The 17,633-nt window shown below is 48.5% G+C and overlaps 1 protein-coding gene across 1 annotated transcript in view; it reads left to right on the top strand.

The window, feature by feature from the left end:
- Kcnk12 (potassium two pore domain channel subfamily K member 12) overlaps positions 1 to 5,851 on the top strand; it is a 45,899-nt gene extending 40,048 nt beyond the window's left edge. Inside the window, exon 2 of the mRNA XM_028765162.1 lies at positions 4,827 to 5,851. Coding sequence (XP_028620995.1) covers positions 4,827 to 5,728 — 902 coding nt within the window. The 3' untranslated portion in view covers positions 5,729 to 5,851. The remainder of the gene's footprint in view (positions 1 to 4,826) is intronic.
- The last annotated feature ends 11,782 nt before the right edge of the window (positions 5,852 to 17,633 follow it).

The following is a 17,633-nucleotide window of genomic DNA, read 5'->3' as shown; positions in this document are numbered from 1 at the left end:
CCTCTTTTAGCTCTTGCTGGTGGGCTACACTGCCCACTCTAAGAGCAGGCATGTGTTTTCTTAGAGGCCTGGGTTTAATTCCTAGAACCAACCAATGAGTCAATACTCATGACCAAAGAACAAAACAGAGTGAGAAAGGTTCCATAACACGCTTGCAAAGACATGCCCACCCAGGCCTAAAGGCCCACCCAAAGGTTCCATGGCCTCTTAACAGTGCCTAGGGATCAAGTCTATGATTAATGGGGATTTGGGGGATATTCGGGATCTAACCTAGCCAGGTACAGTGGTGAATGCTTATAAGCCCATCACTTAGGCTGTAGAAGCAGGAGAATTAGGAGTTCAGAGTCGCTCTTGGATGCATAGCGAATTCGAAGCTAAATGTAGTAAATGATAAACTGCTCCCCACCCTTGACAAGATCCCAGCAGTAAGCCAGGCACAGTGGCATACACTACCGCAGGGGAGTGGAGGCAGGAGGCGGCTTGGGATAAGGTCTAAACAAGCCAATCTACACCACTGTCTTAGAGTTTTACTTCTGTGAAGAGACACCATGACCAAGGCAACTCTTACAAGGACAACATTTAATTGGGGCTGGCTTACAGGTTCAGAAGTTCAGTCCATCATCATCAAGTGGGAGCAGGGCAGCATCTAGGAAAGGAATGGTGCAAGAGGAGCTGAGAGGTCTACATCTTCATCTGAAGGCTGCTAGCAGAATACTGGCTTCCAGGCAGCTAGGGTGACGGTCTTAAGCCCATGCCCACAGTGACACACCTACTCCAGCAAGACCACAGCTATTCCAACAGGGCCACACCGTCTAATAGTGCCACTCCCTAGTCCAAGCATGTAGAAACCATCACAACCACTTTTGAGATAAAGGCTGCTTTCATTCTCCCTAGTTCTCTGCTGCCTGGGCAGCTTCCCCTGAATTGCCACCCAAACAGCTGTCAACACAGCCTCAGACCCTGAGGACACTGTCTGGGTGTCCGGGAGTGCTCCCTACAATCCACTGCAACATCCACAGGGGGTTCCTGCAGTCCCAGCCCACACCCAGCCAGGAGGAAGGCCACACTCAACTAGGGGGAGAGCAGCCTGTGTATCATCTGAAGTCCAAGGTTCTCTTGACAGCTCCTCATAACCATGAGTGTCCTAGGGGTAGGAGAAGGTGCCTGCACACAATGAGTCTAGTACCTCAAATCCATCTCCTACCAATATCCAAGATAATCTCTGGTCTTCAGACACCTAGGGGTGTGCAGAGGGTGGGTGAAAGGTGTCCTACTTGTTAAACCGGTTTTACCTATTTAATAAACCCAGTATGGATATGTCTGGCTGACTTGCAGTCACACACCTATAATCCCAGCAGAAATAGAATAAGGGATCCAGAGTCCAAGGTCCCTTTGGTTACATAGTAAATCTAAAGCCATCCTAGACAACATGAGACCCTCTTGCAAAGAACCATAGCAGCAGCAGCAGCCCCCCAAAAGAGGAAGAAGAATGAGAAATTACTTCTCAGTTTTGAGACTTTAGCTGAAAGACAGAAAGAACAGGAAAATCCAATTCAGCATTCTCTTAACAAGGGTAAGCTCAAGTTTTCCAGGCTTAAGATTTTCCATTTCTTTAGGAATTTAGCAAAGAAATTCCTCTACCCGAGGTTTTCTTACCCTGCGTAGGCAGAAGCAGTGTTTTGTGACAAGTGGAGGTGGTAATCTGTTTCCAGACAAGCTGCAGGCCAGTCTCTCACTGCCCATCCTCGCTCACCAACACAGAGAGGGATGAGGGACAGGTCAGAGAGCTCAGTGGTAAAGCACTGTCCAGCCTCGTGTCACTGGCTGCAATCTCCAGCTGTGACAAAATAAAATAAAACTTGCCATTGGTTTTCTCCCAAACTAATAAAGCAGTCCTCAAGTAACTGATAACAAAAGATTAAAGCCTTCCACTTGCAACACTCTAAAACACAAGATTTTTTTTTCTTAACACAGGACTGTAAGAAAACACAGAAAATACAGTTTAACATACTTGGCACAGCTAGAATATGGGTACATTTTGAGGACCCCTGCATATAAATCCCTATCTGCTGCACCCTCTCCCCAGGAAAGTCTAAACTCTTATAATTTGATCAGCGAAGTAGGCATCCCTAAAAAGAAATGTATTATATTACTAAAGTAGATTATTTTCTTTTGTGTACAGCTTCTTTTGTTCCATGTTCTTTTCTGTGACGTTGATAAGATTATAAATATCTATGGCTTGTGTTTTTTTTTCTTCGGTGTGTGATGTTCCTTTGTAATGAGCAGACCATGGTCTAGGCACGTTGCTGGACACTGGCTTACCAATTTAGGACTTTAAACTAAGGGATATTCGAGTGCAGGTGCCTAAGGCTTTGAATGTCAGAGGTTTTTAATCCTCCTGGAGCCAGAGTTACAGGTGGTTGTAAGACACCTGATGTGAGTGCTGTGTTTCTGCTCAGATGAAAGAGTATCCTGGAACTCCAGCATCCACACAGCTCTTGAGGTGGGACAGTGTCCCAGAGGGAGGGCATCCTTAGGCAGGAGAGCCCAGGAAGCACAGAGCTCTGAGAAGCCTCCTCAGCAGAGGTGTTGCAGCTCCCAGGAAGGAGGCTCTCACGAGCCTCAGCCCCACTCCACTTCTTCCCTTTTCTCCAGTGCTTCTTGGCTTCTTCCAATAAGCAAGTCACACAGGGCAGCAAATCTCATAAAAGAGATTTATTGAAGGGTCCAGGATGTAGAGCCAAATCCAGGAATGGCTGCCTTTGCTTCCTGGAGTGGACAAAGGGCAGAGCTTATATAGGATTTCTTAGTGGGTGGGGCTTTTCAGGGCAGAGATTTTCAGATTGAGGATTAGTAGGATTTCAAGTCCTGAGCTTGTGAAACTCAGGGATTGGTGTGTTCAAGGGTTGGTGGTTTCTCGTACTCAGAGATTGGTAGATTTTTGTGGGACGCTCAGGGATTGGTGACTTTGTTTCCACTTTCTTTTTCCCTGCATTAGCCCATGGATTAGGGTGGGATGTACCTCCCAGATGCAGCCAGCTTTGGCTGAGGCACCATCTTTGTGGAACTGCTGGGGAGGCTGGAGAGAAGGTTATACCACTGTGGACAGCTCCTGTGATGTCTGCAGACTAAGGAGGAGTCGTGGTGCCGCCATTTTTACAGGAGCCTCCAGCTCCTGCAGGGGCATTCTTACAGCTGCCATAGGCTGCAGCTGGAAGGAGGGGCCATTGCACCACTTAGTAACTACAAGTACGCAGATATGAACTGCTACAAAAGCAGTATGTGCTTCTTCAGTCTCCAATCTAGGACTTTCTAATTTTACTTTATTTTGTTTTTTGAGACAGGGTCTCCTATATCCTAGGCTGGCTTCTGTATTACTACGTAGCCAAAGATGAGTTTGAACTCCTAATCCTCCTGCCTCTACCTCCTAAATACTGGGATTACAAGTGTCTGTCATCATGCCTGCTCTCCACCCCACACACACCAATCTACGAACAGCATTGACTTCCATGAACCCAAGAACTTGAGTTTGGCTTTAGAGTATTGTAAAATACTTCTTTCAAATTCCTGGGCAAACCACTAACATTTTGTTTGTTATGTTTGTTATGTTACTGTTACTTGCTTTTTAAAAATCCCTTTGTGGCCAAATTTGGAATTCAAAGAATAAACCATCTTTCTCCATGAGCAACATAATAGGATTTTGCCTGAACTTCAGTCAGTAAGCATAAGATGAACAGGCAACTTGGGCATTTCCTCCAGGGAATCAAGAACACGATTAGCATCCAAGCTTAAGGAATTTGCTCTGCCAGTGGTAGGTGTATGTTCTTGGCCATATTTAAGAAGATAATAAGCCAAATGGGACAAAGTATCCTTGACTTCTTCCTAGATCTGGGCCTACTGCACAGCAGCGCACAGGTTTTTCTTTTCTGCTGGATGGGAAGGGAGTGGTGTGCCTCTGAAGGTCTGCTCTCACGGGTGTGGAGATGTCTGATGATGCTCAGACAGCTCAGACTCCAAGAAAATCAAGAAAGCTTTCTCCCCAGCCGCACCTTGTGGCAGCCAGGCTTTCTGTGGGAATCCATTAACAAAACCTTTAAAGACTGGCTTTCAACAAGTGGACAAGTTACCTCTTAATTACAAGGGTTCAAAGCACTCACTCTGAGCATAGGGCAGACCTTCCAGAACAAAACTCCAACCACACACTGGCACCACAGTGCTCAGCTAGACCAAAGCATTTCCCCTTGCCCATGGCATGAGCAACAGTGACTGATGGTGTTCCTGGAGATGAGCCTGAAGCCCAGCGGCAGATGTCCAGATTTGTACTCTAAAGGCTGAGAGGAGAACTGGTCCCCAAATGACCCTCGTGGGGACTTCGTAAGTGAACCGGTGCTATCAGGCCATTGTCTCTCACTGGTCTCAGAGTAAGCAATTACAAGATGTTCTTCTGGAAGCCCAGCCCAACAAGCCTGTCTGCCCAACAGAGTCCATAGAACGTTCAGTTAGGGGAGCAGGTGTCATTCGTTAGCTTTGTGGGCAGCTCAGTGGTTTGCATTTGTGCACCTGGTGCTGCTCAGTGCGTCTTAGTGGACCTCTCCTAGTACATATCCGCCCTACCTGTGGTGTTTAAATGCCCCCAAGGCAAAGAGCAGAACTCCATCTTGTTGGGATTCGCCATGATCCAGAGCCACCAAAAGAGGGAACCGTCTAAGTACTGTCCCGTCCCCACCTGACTTAAGTCGGTCAGTAAATTGAGTTAATTCGCATCTGCACTCGCCTCACCACACACGACCACCAGCCCTCGCTGACCCTGGCTGTTATTTCCGCAGGTTTCGGCATGACCACCCCAGCCACAGTTGGGGGGAAGGCCTTCCTCATCGCCTACGGACTGTTCGGCTGCGCGGGGACCATCCTGTTCTTCAACCTCTTTCTGGAGCGCATCATCTCGCTGCTGGCCTTCATCATGCGCGCCTGCCGGGAGCGCCAGCTGCGGCGCAGTGGCCTGCTGCCCGCCACCTTCCGCCGCGGCTCCGCGCTGTCGGAGGCCGACAGCTTGGCGGGCTGGAAGCCCTCAGTGTACCACGTGCTGCTCATCCTGGGCCTGTTCGCCGTGCTGCTGGCCTGCTGCGCCTCGGCTATGTACACCAGTGTGGAGGGCTGGGACTACATGGACTCGCTCTACTTCTGCTTCGTCACCTTCAGCACCATCGGCTTCGGGGACCTGGTGAGCAGCCAGCACGCCGCCTACCGGAACCAGGGGCTCTACCGCCTGGGCAACTTCCTCTTCATCCTGCTCGGCGTGTGCTGCATCTACTCGCTCTTCAACGTCATCTCCATCCTCATCAAGCAGGTGCTCAACTGGATGCTTCGCAAGCTGAGCTGCCGCTGCTGCACGCGCTGCTGCCCGGCTCCTGGCGCGCCCCTGGCCCGGCGCAATGCCATCACCCCGGGCTCCCGGCTGCGCCGTCGCCTGGCCGCGCTGGGTGCCGACCCCGCGACTCGCGACAGCGACGCCGAGGGCCGCCGTCTGTCGGGCGAGCTCATCTCCATGCGCGACCTCACGGCGTCCAACAAGGTGTCGCTGGCGCTGCTCCAAAAGCAGCTGTCCGAGACAGCCAATGGCTACCCGCGCAGCGTGTGTGTCAACACGCGCCAGAACGGCTTCTCGGGCGGCGTGGGCGCGCTGGGTATCATGAACAACCGGCTGGCAGAGACCAGCGCCTCCAGGTAGAGCGGCCACCCGCCCCCAGCGCCGCGGACCCGGCCGGGACTGCGCGCCGCCGGGCGGGTTTGCTTCACTTCTCTCTGAGATGGCGCTTTCTTAATCTTTATCCAATAAAACGAAACCAAAAAACAACCACACACACACAAAAAAATGTTTTCTAAAGAAATACTATTGGGCCAGGCCTGACGTTATCAAGGGCAAGTTTTAGATGAGACTGATTTTTTTTTTTTTTTTGAGTCTCCTCTTGGAGAATCGTGGCCCCCAACAAATTTCCCCTCCAGAAAGAGAAAAAGTGGCACCACAAATCCCCCGCTCCGCGCCAGTGCATACTACTGCAGAGAGTGAGTGCATCCCTGGCCTTCGCAGACAGGCACTAAACCCTTCCCAATGCACATAGGCAGCTGGCAACCCCAAAGCATATGGTGCCGCCTTTCATGGCTCTGAATTACCTCCTCAGCCTTTAGAATCCTGGCCCGCCTAGCAGCTTCCTTCTGGTCGTCAGAAGTGATATAGTCACAGTTTTGACAGGTGGGGGTGGGGTGAGCCATATGTTGCCTCCCCGTGTGTATATATATAGAACAGCCACTACACACAGGGAATGGTGTAGTATTATGCAATTAGAGGAAACACAGCACCCACCCGCGATCGGCAGCACCCCCCCACACTTGGAAATTGCAAATGGTGAGGGGCTTAGCTGGCCTTTCTCAGCTAGTCCACTTAGTAAGTTGTACTTGCAGAAGCCCAGGGGGATCTGCAGGGAGGCACTCTCTGACTGAGAGTCTTGCTCTGTTTCAGCATGTTCTCGGATGCAATGGTGAGCCCCCAACCTTCTTTTCATTCACAAGCTTCATGCACACGCAGGGCAGCTTTCTATAACTAGCAGACTGGCTGCCTCCTCTTAGAGAAGATTTGGTTATTGTCGTCTTCTTAACCACCGGTGACCAGCTCAATTCTTCCCCTTTTTAAAGAGCCTAGAGGTTCAGAACACAGCCCCATCCGCCTCTTCTTTGACTGGGGCTCTATTTCTACTCCCAAGGGGCCTGCAGCACCAGAAACCCAAAGCAGCCATATTACAAATGTCAGGCCATTAAGCTCTCATGCCCACTGCATAGTGTTTGGAGACAGATCATGTTCTAAGTCCCGTGTGGTCCTCAAATAACCAGGTGGGTTTGTTTTCTCTCTGTATTGTATTCTGCACCTGAAGTGGAGGAGGCAGGAGGGAGGGAGCTGCCAGAACACAAAGGAATCGAGTGGAATTTAAAAAGTGATGTTCTGAGCTGGGCAGTGGTGGCACATGGCTTTAATCCCAGCACTTGGGAGGCAGAGGCAGGTGGATTTCTGAGTTCGAGGCTAGCCTGGTCTACAGAGTGAGTTCCAGGACAGCCAGAGCTACACAGAGAAACCCTGTCTCGAAAGAAAAAAAAAAAAGTGATGTTCTGAATGGTCCTCAGGCTAAGGGACAGAATCTCCCAGATTCATCCTCTGCAGAGGGGTGTACAGATGCCCAAGACTTCACTGAAATGGCAGAGTTTGGAGCTGTGAAGGTGTACACGTCAGCCTTCGGCTTGTCTAAAGAAACGTAAACATGGAAGAAAAGTAGTGTCAGTGTTTATAAGCACTCGGTGTGACCCACTGTACGTCACTTCTGATAGGAATTCTAGCACAAGTGTCACCTCAATACTGTCCTTCTCCCTGGCAATGTGCCTGGAGTGTGTGTGCACATCTGCACACACACAAACACACCATAATGAGCCATGCTTGAATTTCAAACTCCTCTTTCCCCTTCTAGTTCAGATAGGAAGAAAAAAAAAACTAACCCAGGCCTCAGGGACTCGGTTTGAGTAATTTCTAACCTGCTTTGAGGTTGGTCTTTAAACACAGGCTCTAATCTGGTGTGACTCCAATGAGGTAGGGCTGGCAGGAAAAAGACAATCTTGTTAAATCTTCCAGGAGTAGACCCCTCCTGAAGCCATGCTTCCAGGATCCACTGTGACTGTCCACCCAGGCCAGCGCATGAACTGCATCTGAATGATGGCTTTGGTCCCAGGATATACTGGATATACTTTATCCAGTATAGGCCTTCTGACAGGACCTGGAATTAAAGCATCGGGTTTATCCCTTTAAAAGAGGAACAGATTAAAAACATCCAATTAGAGATGTCACCTAGGCAACGGGAAATAACTTGGGGAGCTGAACCATCCAGAGCGGGAAGTAGAGATCCCCATGGCAGAAGTATCTGGACCAGGCAATAGCAGTTTGCTCATGGGGAGGGAGTTCTACGGCACAGTAGGGCTAAGGCTCGGTCACCAAGTCACCACAGCTAAATGAACCTAATCCAGGCCACCATCCTGACGAATGAATGCATAGCTTTGCATGGAATCCTGTCTCCTTGGGAGGAGGGGGAACAACCTCTAGGATCCTCCTCCAGGGAAGGAGAATGCCAAGCGTCCCTTGACAGCCTCTTCTGTCACCATGCTTCTTAGGCTCTCCTAAGTTGCTAATGTTGCATGGTCGTAGCTGTTTTCAGTTCCCTTCCTATGCTTTGGCTTTGGAAGAAGGCAATTGACTGCTGTTAGAGCAAGCCTCTAAAGGAAGCATACACATGGTTTGAGGGAGCAGGGAAAGGAAGCCCCTTTTTTCCTTCCTTCCCATGACTTCCCAGAGAAATCTCTGTTCTCCAAGTACAATACACAGTATCTCAGGATCCAGTGACACCTGTACATCATAGTCCCTGTCTCTCTGGTCTCCATCACACAACAGCAGTCTCAGTCCTACTATGTGCTATGACATACCATCATTCTCCCCTGCCCAGACCAAAGGATTCAGTGCCCCAGATGCCTGGATGCTGCTGAGCTCTTGAAAAGCTGGGGCTCCCTGGGTCAGGGGACTTGATGAACCAATAGAGTTATGTGGTATGGCTTCCTGTTTAAGGGAAAGCTAAGAAGCAAGAAAAGGTTCTCCTATCACTTTGGGCTCAGTGACGTCGATCAGGGCCTCTTTTCTAAGAAGGGCTCCACGTCCTTAGAGGCAACACTGCTTCCATGATCATGGGTGTCTCTAATCTGACACATGGTTGGCAGCTCACCAATGTTCTCAACTCCTGTGGGCTGCGGCTCTCCTGCCTAACCTCAGGTACACATACACACACACACACACACACACACACACACACACACACACACAGTGTCCTACTGCATTGTGGGCTCCTATAATGACAGTGTGAGTCCCATAATTCTTTGTTTTCTGGTTGTGGCCACACAGAACACAGAAGCCAGGGGTTGGGCATCAAGCCTCTTAGAGTTAATTAAGTCAGTAAAGAAGCCACTGTTGATGCTGTTGCCCACTAAAGCCATGTAGTCAGCCCATGTCTTTCCAAAACAGCCCAAGGTCCTGGTGGGATAGTCTAAGTGGTCAGACAATCTCAGGCTTCATCCCTTGAACAGTGACAGGGAGCCCCAGCCTCTGCATGTCTTGCAAAAGTGTACACACCCACAGACAGCAGCAGTCTTACAATCAGCTACTAGCCCTTTCCTCAAGGGACCCTCCCAGGAGAGGCCACTTTGAGAAGAATGTTTTTTTTTTTTTTTTTTTCCTGTTTAATTCTCTAGAGATTTCCTAGGCTTTGTTCCCCTCTGTGTTGGGGAACTTTGTGTGCAGTGTGCATGTGTTTGTTTATGTGTTACACAGAAGCCAGCATCCAGTCTCAAGCCCACCACTAAGAAATAGATGCGCACCAAGATCCCCAGCAAGCGCCTCTTCCTACGGGTTCTGGGGTAAGGGTACCTGAGCCCTTATCAATAAAGAGACGTTACTGGGGGGGGGGGGACTGAGACCAGCAGCACTCTACCAAGTCAGCCACCACTGGGCTTGTGGGCCACCTGGGTCTATCTTAATGTAACCTTTTACACTCACAGGGGCAAAACAAGCACAATATTTTATCAGTGTCTGGGAGGCCCTGCCAGCTGGCAGCTCAGGACACTTCAGCATCCAGAAGAGATGCTGGGGCTTTGTCTGTCTGTCTGTCTCTAATTGTTGAATAACATCAGGTGACTCTGAAAGGCTCCACCTACAGAGTGGGAAGGGGGAAGGACCTACTGAAGCCATTCTGACCCCACAGGGTCTCAGCTACACAGATATGGGGCCTGAACTCTCATGATCCTGGAGAAGCCCCAGCACCTGTAGGCATCATGACCTGTGATGTCGCTGAATGCAGAGCAAAGCCAGTCTCACTATGTACTGAGGAGAAACAATGGCCTTTCTGCACCAACCCCTCCTGAGACCCTGTTTCTCCCCCCCCTTACTACTCATTTTTGATGCTGTATTCTCTGGGGAGTGGTTCGAGCATGTAGGCAAGCCACGGCACTTGAAGACAACACTTTTTTCCTTCTAAGCAGCACTTTGCTCTGAGAGAGGACTAAAGGGTATTTAAATTAATGGTGAATAAAAAGCAGCCTGCCACCTTTTGAGCTGTTTTGCTTTCTGTCTGGTTGGAGCTCCTCTTCCTGATGTCCTGCTTACCCTGCCTCTCCAGGCCCTTTCAGATTTGTGGCTGCCAAGGGAGTTACTCTTCAAATCTGCAGAGCTACCCCAGAGCCAGGCTAGGCTGAGGTTGGTAGAGTCAGGGCTTGCACTGAACCGTGACCTCATTCTCAAACCTGGTTGCCCACTTGACCCTCCAAAGTGATCTTGGAAAGATGCTTGGGCCAGGCCCTACCCAGGAGGGACACTGGACAGGCACTAGGATTAGTACTGTTGTAAGTAGCACAGGTGAGTCTTGAACCTGCACTACAGACAGAGCAATCACATTATGGAGATTGCCCACTCTGAACATTCCCCACATCTGATCTGGATACTGGATCCAGATCATCAGTCACAGAATTGACTCCGCTCCTTGCTTTCTTCATCTCTCAAATGGGATTGTGACCCCACATCCTACTTCCCCCAACTATTAGGTGTAAGCAGAAGCTGGGAACTAGTGAGAAATACAAAGTGCTCAGTGATGCACTGTGTCCCCATGCTGAGAGGCATCATCAAGGACATGGGAGCCCCTCTGTGTCCTCAGGGAGATGGACACCTTCTAGTGCTTTGGTTTGGCAAAGCTCTCCTTTACAGAGCCACTGGGACTTCCTTCCTTCTCCATATACTCCCCCCCCCCCAGTGGTGTAGTATTACAAAGGAGTCTTTGGGGACAACAGAGCCTTTCTCGGGATCTAGGGCCCTAGAAATTTGATAACCACCAAAGCCACCCGGAGATATCAGGTACTTGTTTGGAAAATTTGGAGAGTAGAATCCACAGACCACAGAAGGTGTTAGAGATACATTTATTATAGACTAATAGGTGAATACTTACAAGGAGAAAAGAGAGAGAACAGAGGTTCTCTGTAGCAGGAGGTGTCCCAGGAAGTAGGGTACCACTGAGCCTGGCTGCCTTGGAGTTAATAATGTTGGAGAAAGAGAGAGGGCGAGGACAAGCTAGTCAGCCCAGTTCTCACTGCAAGTGTCTCGAACTTTCAGTTACATTATCATTATTATTTCCAGGAGATAGGTGGTATGTTTTCAGAGAAACCTAGATAAGGAACACACACACACACACACACACACACCACCCTTCCATCACCCAGCCTCTGACTATACCAGAACCAGAGACATTTGGGCTTAAACACTTCTGGCATCTCTGAGCTCTAGCCTGTATGAAGCTGCCAACAGGCCTAAGGACATTTCCTGCTTTTAGTCAAGAAAGAAACTGGTCACTTTTCTTTGGGGTCTTTTTACCCTAAACCAGTTTCTACCTCCTTTATCATCAGCATCAGCCCAGTTCTTCCATATATCCTAGTCCATGGCCACACTCACCCTGGCTCCACCTCCCTCTCCTGGCCCTGCCTGCAAAAGTCTACAAACACTCCAGCATCCTAAACTCTCCCCCTGCTGACCACAACCAACCAAATGTACCAGCCTCTTCCCTCTCCTGTCTATACCAGGGACTTTCATGACATTATATGATAAAATGGAACAAAACCTTTAAGAGGGAAGGAGATGTGGCTAGAGATTAAGAGCAGTTGAAGAGGACCAAGGCTGGATCCCAGCTCCCTGGACTCCCAGTCGCTTACAATTGGCTATAACTCCCCCCGCCCCCAGGGGACCAACACCCTCTTTTTGGCCTTCCTGGGCACTGTATACACACAATAAGAATATATACATGCAGGCAAAACACTCATACACATAAAATAAAAACAAATAAAGAAGTTCCATCAAACCACTGACTCTATACCCCAGTTTTTGTATCTTGTTTTAATGCTGGAGAAAGCTGTTCAGCTGGTTCATGATCTGTGGAGTCACCCTGCCATTTAAAGCACCCTGACTAATAGCATTTCTGGAAAGTGGGCTTCCAACAGCCCTGTCTCCACTTAAGACCATTAGCTAGGCTAAAATGCTGGGCACACCTGGGCTTCAGTCACCCACGAACTCTGCCTTTGACGAGGGTCTCCAGCTGTGGCCCAGCTATGAGGAACACATTCCTTATTGAAATGCTCCAGGTGACCCTTTGCTGCTTTTCAGGTCCTAAGACCTGTGATTCCTGAGTGACATTTTAGGCGTCCAGTGGACAATACCTGGGTGGATCGCTCGCCCGATCTCTCTGATCTCAGTCACATTTCTATGAAGATATCTGTGTTCTTAATAAGTACAAAAGAAAAGGGAACTTAACATGCAGCAAGTCAGACTGTTGGACTAGAGACCTATATATTTGTCAGAATTACGGGAAAAAAATGGTGCTTCTCCCCCAGTTTGTTCTGGGCCACAGAAGTTAGGGGGGTTCTGTAGTTTGGGGCTATTGAATCAGAGGCTGGAGAAAAAGAATGAGAAAACATGTTAGCGCTGCAGACCCTGGACTCCAGGCTCATGGTGACCATGCTGGCTGGCACTCAGCACAGCCAGGGAGGGTCTGCAGCCACACTCTTGGATCCTGGGACACTGAAAACATGTGGTCAGTCTGATGCTGCAGGGAAAGCTTCCACACTGAGCCCATGGGGAGAGGGGGGCTGCAGGGAGCCTACTGGTGACTCATAGGAAGAGGATACAGGCAGAGGGAGCGGCATAGAAGAACAGAGCCAGATTCTTTCCAGAGAGGAGCTTACAGTTCCTCAGGTATGGGTCACAAAGATGTGACCAAGGGTCAGCTCATGAAAGGCCTTGTAAACCAAAGCAGTTTCAGCTCATCCTGAGGACATTGGAGAGCCAGCAAAGGGATTCTAAAGAAGCATGTACTGTAAAATGACTGGGGAAGAAAAGTCTGTGAAGGTGAGGGGGGGGGGGGGGAGGGTTAAAGGGCTTGGCCAACAGAAGCCATGGCCGTGCCTACTTGTGGGCAGAAAGAAGTCTGAGAGAAAGACCCGTGAGGTCAAGAAGTCCATACATCAGCTGACAAGCTGAAGATCCAAGTTTAGTCCTTCATGTCAGACAGGAAGAATCTGGTCCTGCAAGCTGCCCTCTGACCTCCACAAATGCGTCATGTCATATATGTGCACGCACATATGCGACCCCCCGGGCGGGGGGGGGCAAATAAACACAATCCTAACAAAAATTGTAAGTCCAAGAGGCTCCAGGTTTCAGGCTAAGAAGGCAGCTGAAAGTGGGAGCACATTGAAACTAAGGACCCTGGAGACAGGAAAGACAACGAGCTCCATGGGGGAGACACTGGGGGGGGGTGGTTTGTTTGTTTGTTTGTTTGTTTTCTTTTTTTCTTTTTGAGACAAGGTCTGTATTTGTAGCCCTGGCTGTCTTGGAACTCACTATGTAGACCAGGCTGGCCTGAACTCACAGAGATCATCTGCCTGCCTTTGCCTCCAACTACTGAGATTAAAGGTGAATGCCACCACATCTGGCATGAAGCTAGATTTAAGGAGTCTGGACATGCCCCAGGAAGAGGTTTTCACTTAGCAACAGCTAGCCTTATGGTCGAAGTATGGCGAATAATCTGTAGGTTCTCAGCCTCAGAAGGCAAATGGTCCTCAACGTTTCCTGACACCATTTAGTCCAGTTCCTCGTGTTGTGATGACCCCAACCATGAAGTTATTTTATTGATACTTCATAACTTTAAGTTTACTAAGGTTATGAAGCACAGTGTAGAATATCTGGTCTACAAGAAATCTGATACTTGACCACTGTGAAAGGGCTGTCTGGGCCCTAGAGGGTCACAACCCACAGGCTGAGAATTGCTGAGCCCAACAGTATGGAAAGAGCAAAAGAGAGAATCAAATCCCAACAACTAGGGAGGCAGAGGCAAAAGTCAACATCAAGTGCCTCAGCTAAAAATGGCTTCCTGTGAGTCCCTGGGAATGGGCCGCCATGTCTAAGACTCATGGGTCACATGTAAGTTAGAGACCAAACTGGGCTATGCTAACAGAACCCAAATAATCCTGGTTAACAACAGGTAAGAAGTTTATTTCTCTTCCAGGAAGGGGACCTAGCATGGAGTCCCCAGTATGCTTGTCCCTGCCATATCTACCTAATTCTGCACCATCCCATGCAGAATGATCCAAGATGACTGACTTAACATTCCAGGCAAGGCAAAGCTCTAGATGTACGTCCCCCTTCAAAGGTACAGCCCTAAGACAATACATCACTTTCACTCTCTTTCTATCAGCCCAAACTTTGTCATATGACCTAGTATAGAGAGACCTCTAAGACTGAACTCAGGGGCAACCTTGGGGCAAAGGGGCTGAAGTGGACGTCCTGTTCCAACCCTCACATCCTCTACCTCCAGCTGACTTCTTCTCCCTTGTCCTAGACACTGTTCACTGTGTGCACACATATATACACATTCATACCACACAACCACACAGACAGTATCTGCTCACCTAGTGACTTTACATTAGTGCAAATCATTGCTCCAGAAACATGACTGTGTAGAACGGAAGGTCCCTCCCTCCATGGCTGCCACAGACCTTGGGGTTATAGAGAGACACAGAGGGGTATGTATGCTTATTTATATGACAGCACTGGCCCAAACACACACACACACACACCACACAGAGTAGACCTCACTGATACCAGGCAAACATAAACAGAGATCACAATAGTGAAGGGTGAGGCAAAATGATCTTCAGTTTGTCAGAAGCCCAGTGGCTTTTTCCATGGGCTAGGCCATGCATGTTTGCCTTACCTACAGATTCACCTCAGTCAGGCCTATGAGAGGCAGGCTCATGGCTGATGTGGAAAGTTGCTTGGAACCAGGGTACCAGAGTAGCGACACCAAAGATGGCATCTCCAGCACCAGATCTACATTCGGGCTCCAAATTTCCATGGCCACCAGCTACACACACAGGTGATCCCTCCCCTCAGAACTTACACTTTGGCATAAGTGAGAAGGTGTGGCCTGCAGCTCATGGAGACAAAGCTGGTGGACAGGTTGTGTACTGGAGCCCAGACTTCTGGGTAAAATCTACCTTCAACTTGGTATGAGCTTGACCTTCAGACAGTAGTAGCTGCCTTCATTCACATTGACCCAGATGACAGTCCTGCTACCAAAGTCCTTAAGTTCTCTAAGAATCTGGGTTTCTCTGGGTTGCCCTGACTGTCCTGGAATTCACTGCAGATCAGGCTGGTCTTGAACTCAGAGATCCACGTGCCTTCTCAGTTCTGGGAATAAAGGCATATGCCACCCCTGCCTCGTTGGTTTAACATCTTGAAATGAGAAAACAAACCTATCCAACCGTTTCTGTGTGAGGGCCTCCTAAAATGAAGTTTACAAAGTGCCAAACAACGTGCAGCACATACATTCAGTGAGGACCAGCTCCTTTCTTTCCTTCCCTCAGGGATCCACAATCTTTTCCTGTGCCAAACCTGATTATCCAGAACTAGTCAACCCACCCACCCACCCATTCATCCACCTACCCATCCGTCCATCTGCCCATCCACAGATCTGTCCATTCACTGGTCCAAACATTCATTCATCTACCCATCCATTTCTCCAACCACATTATATCACATCCTGTGTGTGTGTGCGTGCATGTATGTGTGTGTGTGTGTGTGTGTGTGTGTGTGTTTATGTGTGTATGGTACACAGGTGGGAGGTCAGAGGACCCCTTAGAAGTCAGCCTTTGCTTTCCACCTTGTTTGAGAAAGACTCTTTGCTGTTTTCCATTTCATATGCTATACACATTTACAGGAATTCTCCTGCCTCCATCTCTCATCTCCCACAGGAGCTCTGGGATCCCAGCCATTCTTGCTATGCTTCTGGCTTTTATGGGGGATCTGAGGACTCAAACTCAGATTCTCACATTTGCACAGCAAGGGTCTTTACCCATTGAGCCATCCCCGACCACCTATAACAATTGAGAACCTATTATTCACACGATTGCAACTTGTTCATCAGGGTAGACAGGAAAATACAATCTAGAGGCAACAGCTAAATATCCAACCTGGATATAAAACATGTGGCTGGACATGAATGTGTCCTTAGAGATCCAGAGGCTGCTTAGGGAGCGACTAAATACTCCCAGGTCTCATTTCCTGTTCTACAACAAGACAAGTACTAGAGTCTCATCTTAACTGATACCAGTTTCTCTCTCCCTGATGAAATCATTAGAATGCTTTCCCCTTTATCCAAGAAGATGCCTCACATTCTAATCATCTTAACCTGGGCAACAGCTCTGCCTTTCCTTTCATTTCTCCATCGTCAGTGCTTTGTCACTCCTCTGAGGACAATGTACAGAGCCCAGACTTCTTCCAAGATTTTAATTGGACCTTTCATGAGGGATCTGGAAACTCACAGAATGATCTAAATGAGGAGACGATGGATTCATTAAAGATGGTCTCCATGAGCCCGTGTTCCCAGCACACAGCAGTGTGGCAGCAAGAAGTCAGGAAAGGGCTATGCAGTAGACTTACCCCTAGGAATCCTCCTCATCTCTTCAGTCAACCCGAGAAGGGACAGGAAGCCATTACTAACTAGTTTGTAGCTGATGCAAGAGAAAAATGTCACATTTTGTTGCACAGTGAGGAGGACCCATCAACAGGCTGCAAAGCACTGGTTAGATGCCTGATGTATGGTGGACTGAGAGGTACAGGAGCAGCCCAGCAGCTATGCAGCTGTGTGAGCCGGCTCAGGCGCTGACTTGAGCCCTGTAGCTACGCACTGTGTGAGCCGGCCCAGGCCCTGAGCTCTCACCAGGTCTTTGCACTTAGCTGTCCCTGGAGAAATCACCTGCCTTGGCTAGTACTGGCACTTTTCTGTTTTAAGGTTTATTTATTTTTTTACTGTTTTCAGTTTTTAATTGGGTCTTTGGTCCACTGAGAATTGATTTTTTGTATAGGGTAAAAGATACAAACGTAATCTCACTCTTCTGCAGGTGGATATTCAGTTTTGCCAGCACTATTTGTAGAATAGGCTTTTTCCAGGTTGATTTTTTGCCTTCATTGTCAAAAACTAAGCAGGCATAGCTTCGTTGGTTTATTTCTGGGTCCTCTATTCTGTTCCACTGCTCGACCTCTTTGCTTCTATGCCAGGATGAAGCTGTCTTTATCACTAGAGCGTCACAGTATAATTTGAAGTCCAGCGTGATGACCCCTCAGCAAAGATGATCTTCCTCCATAGTGTTGCTTTGGCTCTTCGAGACTTTCTGTGGCTTCATATGAACTCTTGAGTTTTTTCTAGATCTATGAAAATTTACTTTAGAATTTTGATAGGTATTATATTAAATCTGTAAGTTAATTTTAGTAGTATAATCATCTTCACAATATTAATTCTCTTAATTCAGGAGCTTGAGAGTTCTTTCTGTCCCCTGGTATCTTTTTTGGTTTGTTTGTTTGTTTGTTTGTTTTTGGTTTCTTGAAACACGATTTTTCTGTGAAGCCCAGGCTGTCCTAGACTTGCTCTGTAGACCAGGCTGGCCTGGAACTCACAGAGATCCAT

The sequence above is a fragment of the Grammomys surdaster genome, unplaced genomic scaffold (genome assembly GCF_004785775.1).
Source record: "Grammomys surdaster isolate TR1022 unplaced genomic scaffold, NIH_TR_1.0 149, whole genome shotgun sequence".
Taxonomy (NCBI): Eukaryota; Metazoa; Chordata; class Mammalia; order Rodentia; family Muridae; genus Grammomys; species Grammomys surdaster.
This window is presented reverse-complemented; position numbering and strand designations above follow the sequence as displayed.